The following is a 12,489-nucleotide window of genomic DNA, read 5'->3' on the forward strand; positions in this document are numbered from 1 at the left end:
CGGCAGGCAAACCAGGCTACACATTCAGTGACTCAAACCGTGTCTTCCAGCTGCTAAGCTCATACTCTTTCCACTACGCTCTACAGGCCCCTTCTCAATAACAACGGAAATCTAAAACAAGCTTTCAGAGTTTTCGAAGATCCACTGTTTCATTTGATCTTGGTAATAATTTTGGAAAGCTGGGACAGACATATCTCTAACATACAGCACAATGGGTCCCCAAGTATGGTATTTATAGAAAAATGTAAAGTTAAAAAACAAAAGCAAAAACGAAAAACAACCCAAACCAAAAACCTGCCCTCGTTTCTGATTGTGGTTTAGACCAGGGGTCAGTAAACTGCCCAAAGAAGTTGTATCTAATGCCTGGTAATATCCAAAGACATAAATAACAACTAAAAAAATTATTGTGTGCAACTTAAGTATGTTACCTTTTGAGTAATCATATCTTTAAATGAGTACAGCATACCTGTTATGTTTATATTCTAGGGACAGCAAATACCAGATATTTGTAGTATCCCTCCTCTTTCCCACTGTAATCCTTCAGCACACTCTTTCCTGCTGGGCCTGAACCCAGCCTCTGAATCTTTCTGAACATATAGCTCCAAACAGACCCTACCCTATCAATTGACTGGCAATATTAGTCACCAAAAAAAGCTACATTTTCCCATTCTGACTCTCTCTTATGTTGTATAACAGCTGTTTCTTGCATTTTTCTTTGCTTTTGATTTGTTGTTATTAATGGTTCTCACATTATTTCATGTATGTGTATATTGTCTTTTCCAAGTAGAGGGACTCTGCCTTTTATTTATCTCGGAGCACCAAATGCAATGATTCATAAATAGCAGTCACTCCAAGTGTTCTGAACGTACCTAAGACAAATGTATAGTATTTATGGAAAAATCTAAAGTTAAAAAAAAACAAATAAACACAAAACCCCCCAAAACTGTCCTTGTTTCTGATTATGGTTTAGGCCAAAGGTCAGTACACTTTTTTCTGTAAAGAGCCAGCTAACAAATACTAAAAGCTTTCTTTGCCAGATGGTCTCTGATATAACTACTCAACTCTGCCATTACAGTGTAAAGCACACACAGAAACGTGGGAACGAGTGAGTGTGTCTACATTCCTGTCAAACTTTATTTTGAAATCTGAATTTTACGGAATTTTCACACATCACAAAATATTATCCTTCTCTTAACTTTTCTCCAGACAACTTAAAAATGTAAAAACACCATTCCTGGCTTTCGGGCCACAGAGAAACAGGAGACAGCCTGCGCTCAGCCCACAGGCTATAGTTTACTGATCTCTGGCCTAAATCTGTGGTTCTCAAAATGAGAACTTCGGGTGGTCTGAATCTGCAAGATCCTTTCAGCAAGTCCAACTACCTATGTGTGAGGCCAGCATTTCTTTGTCGACTTCAAGCAAAACAATGCACCAGGACAGACTGAATGCAGAAGCAAATATGAGGATCCAGCTGCCTCCTATTAAGCAAGAAACTGAAGAGATTTGCAAAACTGGAAAACAATGTCACACTTGTCACTCATTTTTATGTCTGGAAAATACATAGTTGTATTTCATAACCCTCTTTACGGTAACACGTATGGGGTTTACTACTGATTTCTAAAATGAATTAATATTTTTGAAGTTTCTCAGTTTTGATTTCTAATGTGATAAATGTCAAGAGCTACAACCCATGTAAACAAAAGCTCTCTGGAGGCCCTCGGTAAACCCTAAAAATGTAAAGGGATCTTGAGACCAGAGAGCTGGAGAGCCAGCTGCCGAGCCACAGCTGGGTTAACTTACTCCCACAGCTGGGTGGGCAGAGGCGGCTTGCAGGCCACTTCCTCAGACCACCTGATTTCAGTGTCCATCTTGGCCTCTCCCCACCAAAGAGCTTCCTAGCACTTGTGATTGGATCCTGATTCGGCAAAATTTAATCCCATGCAATTTATGTCAGTGTCAATGAAGTTGGGGAGAGCGTAGTAGTGCTTTTCATGAGAGAACCCTTCAGATATGTGGAGACCAGAACACTGTTTCAGCCTTTACTTTGCCAAAATAGGCAACTAGAGGCAAGAATCTCTCCCTGGCTTGTAGTTTCCAATCTTAAAAAAAAAAAAAAAATTATTATTGTAATTCCTTGCCTTCAGAGCATATCTCAAAACAAACATTCATTGGCTCCTGTATAGATCCTAGTCCCTCCGACTTGGCTCCACAAAAACTGTGGGCTCCTGATGCTGATCAACATCCTCACAGCAGCATCCCATCTAAAGCATTACATCTAAAGAAAGAAAATCCATCAGACAAGGTGCTGGTTTGACAGTACCACTAATGCACTAAAAATTGCATTTTGCAAGTAAAGCATATACGCCTTAGAGAGCATTTAAGAGTGTATTAATATTTTACTTGTTCTGTCATTTGAGATTTAAAAACTTTTTAAAAGAATGTTTTAGGAGAAACAAAAAGGGAAAGTGATCTTTATTCCAGTGTTACCATATATAGGGAAACCCTATATAAGGAAGCATTTCTTTCAATATAAGTTTACTTTGTCATAAAGTTTAACTGTCTATCCAAATGATGCGTAGTACCACTGGCCTGGGGAAACCGCCTTCAGCCCCTTCCCCCTGACCATTTGAGAGAAAATTAAGGAAATAATAACCATGATTCCTACACTTGTCATTTTGTTGAATTACATATCCTTCGTAAGAAAGTGTTCCCTTGTGAGTATATAATTCTAAAAGTCTATAACTTTTTCTTATGGAATAATAACTTTGTAAACAATAACAAAGGCAGAAGAAATTCATATTTTTGGATACTTATCCTTCAATCTGTATTATCAAATATCTAAAAAAAAAAAATCAAGAATTATGGTTGGATGCTAAATCTGCCATACATAATTTGTCATTATTGGCCCCAAGCAGAAAAATGAAATACATTTAGCTGTTCTGACCCACACCAAAGCTGAAATTCACTAGCACCTTTAAGATCATGAAGACACTAACAAATTATTACATTACCTGTTTGGGGGATTATTACCCATGTGGGGGGGATCATGCAATTTATATTAGAAGGATTTTGGTAGCTGTGATGTTCAAAGAAGAACAAAAAATAGACGAAAACATGGAGAAAATGCTTACTGTTTAAATCCACGTAAAAGCAAAAGTCTCATCACGATTGCAAAACATTCTAAATTGTGAAACTTGAGTTACTTGTAAAATAGACAAAAGTAGAGCTGCTTCCCCAGTCGTTTTTTGAGACCTCAGCATCAATTTAAAGAAAATGCTTATATTTTAAAGAAAGCTTATTTCAAAATGTGAATCCTTACACTAAGTACAAATAAGGACAAGAAGGAAATTTACATCTCATATGACAGTGCTCCATGGGTATGCAAATGAAGATGATGGGAAACTGAAGTTTACAAAAAAGTTATTTGCTTCACTATCCAATTCTTTAAGGAATAATAAGAGATGGGAGCCTAGAAGAATGACAACTGGTGCTAATATAAAAATGATCAAAATTACATAAAACTGTTATGTGGATTACGTGGAAAAAAGAGGAAAGAAAGGACGGATGTACTTCACTGTGTAGAAAAGATCTACTTCTGTCAAATACTGTCTACAAAAATTTTTTTTGTATAATGAATCATTTTTCCCAATCTCATTTTTAAATCAAAATTATGTTGGAATCACAATCACAGTCACATGGAATTTATGCTACCAAAAGACAGAAGGGATCGAAAGGATCCTGGTCCAAATTTGAGAAGAAAAAGACTAGTTTGAGAAAACACTGCTACTGCTACTCCAAAGCAGCAAAACTAGAATTCAAACTGGTTATTTTAAAAGCGTGGCACAGCAGTTTAAAATCTGAAAAACACCATTGCTATTTTAATAAAATAGTTCCGTTTTAATTTCCCAATTCCCCTCCCCAGCAGTGGGACAATACAGTGTCACTTTGTCGAGCTGCTGGGGAATTTTCTTAGCACTTTGTGGAAACTGTTGGCTTTCAGAAATGGACAGGCTGATTTGAACTAAAAGTCAGACAAAATACAGAATTGCAACAACAATAAAAAGCAATTTAGAAAGAGGATCAAGCCAAGCAGATAGACAAAACTATAAAATCAGTTTTCTGGGACTGTTTATCAGGTCAGTTCCCTAATTTCAAAAAGCCAAACCAAAGCAAAGCATGCGGACTTACATTGCTTCTTTAGTTCTTTCAGCTGTTGTTTAAACTGTACAAATTTTGCATTATTTTGAAAGTCTGCATCACAATTCTTATTCTGTAAAGCCAAAAATTTCTTCTCCACTAATAATTTTAGATCTGGTATTTTTTCTGGACGTTCTTCTTTTACCTGAGGAAGACAATACAATTATCTCAGTTAAATGTTAACAATGACACTGTTTTGTAACATTATTTTTATCTCATTTCATTCAAATAAAAATACAGTGAGGTAGGAAACAGAATACCAACAGAACCAGAGAGGTTGAGACTTGTTCCAGAACAGACTGCTGGTAAACAGTGCGGGGAGCCATTCGTCCCGTCCACTCATCACTTTAATCTTAAACCCTCGCCCCAGTGCCCTACCAACTTCCATCTCCTGACAACTTACTAGGGAAAAATCTCATACCAGCGCAACTCTGTGCCCTCCAACTTCACCAGAACTTGAGCCTCATGGCTTCCTCCTTTTTGTCAGGTCTGCTCAGGCCCCTCTCCTACTCCCCAAGTCCTGATTCCAGCCTTCATTCTCCTCAGGGCTCCTCTGCTCTGGCTCTCTGCCCCAACGGGGAAGAGTGGCTGGGACTTCATGAAGAAGTTGAGGCTTTAACCTTGAATTTCACCATCTGCTGCCACGACGAGGAGTAAGTGTCCCCTGTTCTGTTCAAAGCTAAACTCTCAATCTATATTCCTTTTGTTCCTCCCAATATTTTATTATAAAACTTTCAAACACGTGGCAAAGTTGAAGGAATTGTATTTTGCCATTCACCTACCTCCTAGATGCTACAATTAAGACTTTGCTATGTTTGCTTTATCACCATTATCTGTTCCATCTATCTGTTTTTCTTTCTATCCTCAATCTTGCTTTCAAGTTCATTCTTAATTCGGTCTTCTTCACCTGTCAGAACAAACTTTCCCCTCTAGAAGCTTTCCCCCCAAAACCTCTAAATTAGCTCTTTACTCCCAAATTTAACAACAACAACTTCCTCAAATCCCTGCCCACTCCCCTCAGTTCTTTTCTCTTTATAGTCCAGCTCCTTGGAAAAAATCCTCTGTACCCACGGTTCCTACTTCCTCAATCTCAAACTTGAGCCACTGCCATCAGGCTCCTGCTCCCCCCGCCCCTCCCCAATTTCACTGTGATTGCTCTTCTTCAGGCTTTCATATTTGGCTCCTTGAATCACTGGCCTTTTCCTGATGCTCCTGCCACCAAGCAAAATTCACCCAACTCTCCCTAATGTCCCAACACGCCTTAGACTTCTACCACAGCCCCTGTAACAGTGAGTTGCATTTATTTTTACATGTTTCTTTCCCCTAATAAAATGCACTCTTTGAAAAATATGTGATTTATCACTGTGTTCGCCAGCACCTGGCATGTAGTAGACTGTATTCAATATATGTACTTGATATCTTTCAAGTGAATTAATCTACATGCTCCAAATATACTTACCCACTAAAACCCCACTGATCGACTTACTGTCGTTAGTAGAGTATACAATATAATTTCTGAAGTGGAAGACAACTTAGAGGTCATCCAACCTTGATCTCCACCTTCCTCAGTTTTATAAATAAATAAAATTATATAGAAAGAATTAAATGACCTGTTTACTATAATCCAGTTGGTTGGAGGCAATATCAAGCCTGTAAAATAGATACAGACAATTCTTGCTTTTGGTTCCAGTCAATGGAATATAGTCCTTATCTCTCCAAATCTGAGTACCGAGGCATCTGAAGTCCAAAGATTACCTGCAACTTATGTTTCAATTACCCTTTGTCATGGAAAAAAGAATTTTATAATCTTCTTTTGTTTAACTGTTTTGGATTTTAATGAGCTAAGTCAAAAACGAAAATTAAGCATGAAACCAAAATGCCTAAATGTGTGTATGCGGTACTGAGTGTAGAAACGGACTGTCTTCTCGTTGTACAGATGACATTCAACCAGTGCTGGATCCATCATCAAAGAGAGTTGTGAGAAATATGGAAAGGCCTTAATGACACATCTTACATGTAATTAAAAATTTAAAATAAGGCCTGTAAGGCTAAAGAACCAATAAAGCTCAGTTTGGAAAAGAGAAGGTAGAGAGGCAATTTAATAATGCCTCATGTCTCAAGAAAAAGAGCTGTTATACATGGTGACTAGCCATCCTCCACCTCTACCATGGATACAAGATGAAACAAGTTTAAGATTGTAGCATGAAGTTCAGAGTAGATATAGAAAATAAATTACAAGTTCTCAGAAAAGAATTATAGCCTCTCATTCTGGATTTATAAAATAAAATTGACTCAGATCCACCTGAGATGTTAATGGTGATATTACAGGCAGGTATAAAGGTGAACCTTCTCAAGGTCTTTAATGGGGTTGAAATTATTATTTAATCTGAGGCAATCAGAGCAGACCTGAGCAGATGATCAGTAAATGCAAAAGTTCTTTTCCAATAAAGTCTCTAACCCACTCAACATATTTAATTTCCCTAGCTTCATTACCTCCACTGTTGAGGAGCTGGCTGGAATGTGAGGGAGGAGGGGATGGAGAAAGAACAGGCATTATGAGGTAGACAATATGGCAACCTGAAATAGGACAGGAAAACCTGAATAAACCAAATTTAGTGATTCAGAGTACTCTTCTCCCCCAAGGCCAGAACCTCAGAAGAACTGCTGGAAAGCACATAAATTCACCACAGCAAGTATCTTCTCTGGAAATGTGATGCTGCGGTTGGCAAAACTATGCATTGCAGAGAGAACTCACTGCACTCTAGCTATTAAAACGAGAGCCTGGAAAATATTAAACTCCTTATCTGTTTAAAATCAATGGAATAAATGGGGATTAATGATATTTTTAATGGAATCTTGCTTTGTTTGTATCTTCAAGAGAAATAAGATATATCATCTCAAAACGGGAAGGAAAAACCTCGGTCTTTGGGTAGCTGATCATAAGTGCTATCTAGTCTGAAAAAGGTAAGGATGGCCCACTTTCCCCAGAACAAATTTAAAATACTTCCAAGAAATCTGCTATTGGAGGAGAGATTTTATTGGATCCTCAGTCCATCCCTTTCCTAAGGATAAAGTCCCTAGACACAGGACTTAAAACCTAAGTGAATTAAAAGACACAGGGTATATCAGTTTGCTAAGGCTGTCACAACAACTTAAGCCATCACAGACTAGGAGGCTTAAACAACAGAATATATTTTCTTACAGATCTGGAGACTGGAAGTCTTTGGCTTGTCGACGGCCATCTTCTCCTTTTAAGTCATCACATGGTCTTCTTTCTACGTGTCTGTGTCCGAATTCCCTTTTCTTATAAGGACAGCAGTCTAATGGACCAAGGCCCATCCCAATGACTTCATTTTAACTTAATTACCTCTTTAAAAACCCTATCTCCAAAATGGTCATATTCTAAGGTACTGGGGATCAGGATTTCAACATATGAACAATTCAGCACATACACTGGGTTAATAAATTTATGAAGCAGGATTTTTTTTAAAAAAAGATTTATTTATTTTTTTAAGCACTTGCTGGTTCTTTTTTTTTTTTTTTTTAATTTTTGACAGAGAGAGAGAGACTGTACAAGCAGGGGAAGCAGCAGGCAGAGGGAGAGGGAGAAGCAGGCTCTGCTCAGCAGGGAGCCCAATGTGGGGCTCGATCCCAGGACCCTGGGATCATGACCCGAGTTGAAGGCAGACACTTAATGACTGTGCCACCCAGGTGCCCCTGTTTATTTATTTGACAGAGAGAGAGAAAGAGAGAGTGCGCATGCACCCGGGGGCAGGGAGCCTGACCCAGGGCTCAATCTCACAACCCTGAGATCATGACCTGAGTCGATATCAAGAGTTGGATGCTTAACCAACTGAGCCACCCAGGTGCCCCTGAAACAGGAATTTTAAAAAAAACAGCTCATAGATTATTCATCTTTACACCACTGTAATTTCAAAATGACAGAAACTATCAAGAGGTAAACTTAGCAGATACCATACTTACATAATGGGAATCTGATACTGCCCTTGGGAGAGAAAAGGTCAGGTTTTTATGCACCACCCACTTACCCATCCAGTATTGAGTACCTTCCAAAATGCTAATAAGCACCATAGCTAAACAGGAGAGAAACCAGAAAAGTCGATCAGGAGCAGATGGTGAATAGCTCTGAAAGTGAGACCTGATCTGATAGGCAGCAGGAAAGACACTAAAAGACTTTAGGAGTAAAATAAGAATACCATGAAAAATTTTTAAAAAATAATTGCTAAAATTGAAGCATATAAGATGCACTTCAGACAAGAAAGAAGGAGGAAGATATTGCTGTAGGTTAACTAATGGCAGAGGTGCTGGCAACCGGACCAAATTGTAATGCCATTTTTTTTTTAAGATTTTATTTATCTGACAGAGGGAGAGCATGCAAGAGCATAAGCAGGGGGAACGGCAGAGGAAGAGGGAGAAGCAGGCTCCCCGCTGAGCAGGGAGCCCAATGCAGGGCTCGATCCCAGGACCCCAGGACCATGACCTGAGCCGAAGGCAGATGCCTAACCAACTGAGCCACCCAGGTGCCCTGTAATGCCATTTTTAAAGCAGAATGGCCAAGTCTTTTCGTGAGGAGGACAAGGGATTGTGGACGACTCCAGGATATTTAATAGTTAACATGGGCAACTAAGTAAATTACATTTCTTGAGGAAAGAAGCGTGCAATCCTGAATGTCTGTCGAGTGGAGAGATCTAGTACGCAGCAGGAAAGACATTTAAAATGAGAAGATGGGAACAGAAAGAAAAGAGATGCAAAAGGAAGTCTGAAAGAAGCAAAGAAGAAAACCAGGTGTGAAGAATGCCACAGGAGAAAGAAAAAGAGAAAATTTCCTTAACAGAGGTGTTTGTCCTTTGGGAAAATGATGCAAGAGAGCTCAAGTAAGATAAGGTCTAAAAAGAGACTGGACTTCGTTACTAGGTACTCTGTACACTGCAGTGGAACTAGATACGTGTCTCAATCTACCAGCCTGTGGAGCTTCTCTCGGGCAAGGACTATTTGTCTGGGGTCTAGTGCACTTCCTGTTGTATAGGAGGTGCTCAAAAGGACAAGTGAACTATGCGGCAGCCAAATAATACTGTACTGAGATGAGAGAAGAGATTAAGGGAGTTCTGTGTTAACAGATGAATAAAGTTTGGCAGCAAAGGAAGAGAGACATGGGAGTAGATCATGGGAAAGAGAGCTAAAGAGCCTCGTTTATTTGCACAGAGGGTAAGAGTAGCCTGAAATCAAGGTGACATAATGGAGGAAAAAGAACGTGGACCCAGGGATCAGACAGATCTGCAACCACCCTATATATGGATCTTGGGACAATCCTTCCAAGTCTTGGATTTCTCTTACTCTTAATTAGGAATCGGGAACACCCACTTCAGTGCTGTGAAGACTTAATTAAATTATATTTGTGTTTCACTTTGGCAGGTAGTGGATGTTCACAATTTTTTTATTCTTTTCCTTTTATCTTTAGCATACCGCCTTGAACGTGCTTGTGGACTAAGAAGAAGGAGCCAGTGGGGAAACATAAATCACAAATGCTAAGAGAAAGCGAGTAACAGATTTCATTTGAGAAAATCATTCTCTAGGGCAAAAACTAGAGAGGAAGGAAGACCAGCTGGGAAAGCACAACAGTCTTTACCAAGTGTCAAAAATGCCTGCAGGGCTGGACAAAGATCTGAGGAAACCCCCAAAAAGAGGACAACAGGAAGTGGTGAGGACCACGGTGAAGCAGACAATACGAGCCCCAGGTGAGACGAAGCTGCTACACAGCGCCAGATGACTGTGGCCACGTGAGAGAGCAAGTCCAAGTGTTTAAAGAAAAATGAGAAATCTAGATTTTTTTGGTGACATGTTTTCTAGTTTTAAAACAATGCATAGTCCAAATAATACATCAGCCTAAAGCGATGACTTTAAATTTCTATTTAATGCAAAGGAGGTATTTTAAGACATAAAAATAAAAGTACTTCTGTGATTCACAATATTTGGGGGTCCAGTGCAACTCCCAGATTTCTACTTGAGGGATGAAATATGGCCCTTTCAAGCAGGACAGAGAATAATGGAAAAAATAACAAAAAAGAGAGGAGAAAGTAAAGGATTCCATTTTGATGCGCTAACCCAAAGCATTTACGATCAAAAACTTGGGCTCTACACCTGAGATTAAAAATGAGGCTCTGTACTAACTGAATGGCTTTGGAAAAGTTACTAAATGTATCTAACCTTAGTTTCCTCACTTACAGGTAGAAAATGCTAAAGGTATTTGCCTCACAAGCGTTGCTGAGAAAAATAGATGGAATGAAGCAACAAAGCACCAAGCGGCCCACCACAGAGAATGAGTAGCCGTCCTTGTTGTGTCACTGCACACTTATCACTGGGGTGCCTGGATACATAGGTCTGCAGCTCCGCAGCCTGACAGGGAAACATCCACATGGAGGAACCACTGTGTAAATTTTAGGAGAAACCATGGAAATGAAAGGGATTACCAAGAAGACTAAATAGAAACCAAAAAGGACCAAGGATAGAACTGTGGAGAATACCACGTTTATGGGGCAGCTAGAGGAGTCTAGAAAGAAGAAGGACAAGAGTTAAGAAGACAAACAAAAGAAAATACCCCAAAAGTCCAGGAAGGAATTTCGAGATCTGTCAGATGCTACAGAGAAGTCAAGCTACATAAGGATTGAGAAGTGTACACTGGATGCAGGGACTGGGTCACTGGGGACTTTAGCAAAAGCAGAGATATGCACAAAACGCTGACTCTAAAATATCCAGACCTTTGTTCAATTAATTGTTTCAACAAGATGGAGCAATAATAGGAAAAAAACCAGACACATACCCCAAAGTTCCACAGGCTCTCCAACTAACTGCTCAGTTTCAGCTCAAAATCCCTCATGAATGTTTAGCTCCACTGAATTGGGACCCAACACTCCTGTGACTGCTATATTTCTCTATGTCAGCAAGGAGAAGGCAATCAATGAGCTGTCAACAACTAACTTAGGCCTCTGGTGGCTCTTTCTCTATGAAGAAGTTGATTGTTTTGAAAAAGCAATTATGGTTGATACACAAGGCAGAATCTGGTCCTTACCCATATCATTTTCAACACACTTTAACATAAAATGTTAAATATTATAACATACCTCATTTCTTTCAAACAGTTATTATATACATATGCAATTACTCAAAGTATTTCATTTTATTGCCCGAGGGCAAAGTCAAGGTCTTCTCCTCCTCCAATTATCATTATTGCCTTACAGCTATCATTTCACTGGGAGGGGAGATCACAGGAGCTAAGGATATTAATGGGCTGAGTCATTCACACACTTTGAATCATGTGAGAATCTAGTATAAAATTAGTCATTCTTGTAACTAAACCAAGACTCAGATGGGTTTACTCTCTGAAACAGCCACTGTTACATGTTTGGCTCCCAAAATAACACATACCTGATGATTTACATTTTGGAAATCACACAGCGTTTAGAAGTTTATTATGGGCACACAGTAGTGATAAGCAATTTCCTATGTGTTCTGTTCAGTACACTAAGTACTCCAAGCTCTAATTCACACTCAGCTTGATCTAAGGCTACAGGACCTGCTTTCATGCCTAGAATCCAGAGGGAATTACCTCAATTGGTCCTAGAACATTCATTCAACAAATATTTGCTAAGTCCCACTGGGTACCAGGCATTATGCTAAGCACTGAGACATTTATGGAAGTTGGCCCACACTTATGATACACCACCAACCTAACTGGTCATGCACAAGGTAAATTTATATAGGCCAACACTGTCTCCACCTTTATATAGAAAAAAGCTTGGTAAAGTTTTTTATTGAAAGGCATGTCCAGGCCAAGAATCATTATGCTTTCACTGGGTATAACCTAATTGCATGTACATATGGAGACACACTAGATTTCCTATAGAGTTTACTACACTGTCTTTGCCCTGTTAAAAAAAAAATACACACACACACACACACATCACACACACTAATGATGACCAGCATGGATTATAGCCTTCAGCTCATGCCAGTTTCTGTTGTCAATTGCACAATCTGCAGTGAACTCTGTTGGACCCAATTATTTGTAGTTGAGTGAGTTTCCTAGTGCCATTATTTAGTTTGACTTCTGACAAAACACTTAAGAGAGAATACTTCCTTGTTGAGCATTATGACACATCGAATGGACTTCATAGTTTGCCAAGGTGTTGCAATACACCATTATTGAGCAGCTGCCTAGCAGACATGGAAACATCTCTCTTCCTTCAAGGCTTTCAGAAAAATTTTGAAAATAAA

The 12,489-nt window shown here is 39.2% G+C and overlaps 1 protein-coding gene across 2 annotated transcripts in view; it reads right to left on the bottom strand.

Annotated features, from left to right (window-relative positions):
* Positions 1–12,489, bottom strand: part of NSMCE2 (NSE2 SUMO ligase component of SMC5/6 complex) — a 211,420-nt gene that overhangs the window by 139,324 nt on the left and 59,607 nt on the right. For both annotated transcript variants that reach the window (XM_036102648.2, XM_036102647.2), the window contains exon 4: positions 4,189–4,342. In XM_036102648.2, the coding sequence (XP_035958541.1) occupies positions 4,189–4,342 (154 nt within the window). The remainder of the gene's footprint in view (positions 1–4,188; positions 4,343–12,489) is intronic.

This window comes from Halichoerus grypus, chromosome 5, assembly GCF_964656455.1.
Source record: "Halichoerus grypus chromosome 5, mHalGry1.hap1.1, whole genome shotgun sequence".
Taxonomy (NCBI): domain Eukaryota; kingdom Metazoa; phylum Chordata; class Mammalia; order Carnivora; family Phocidae; genus Halichoerus; species Halichoerus grypus.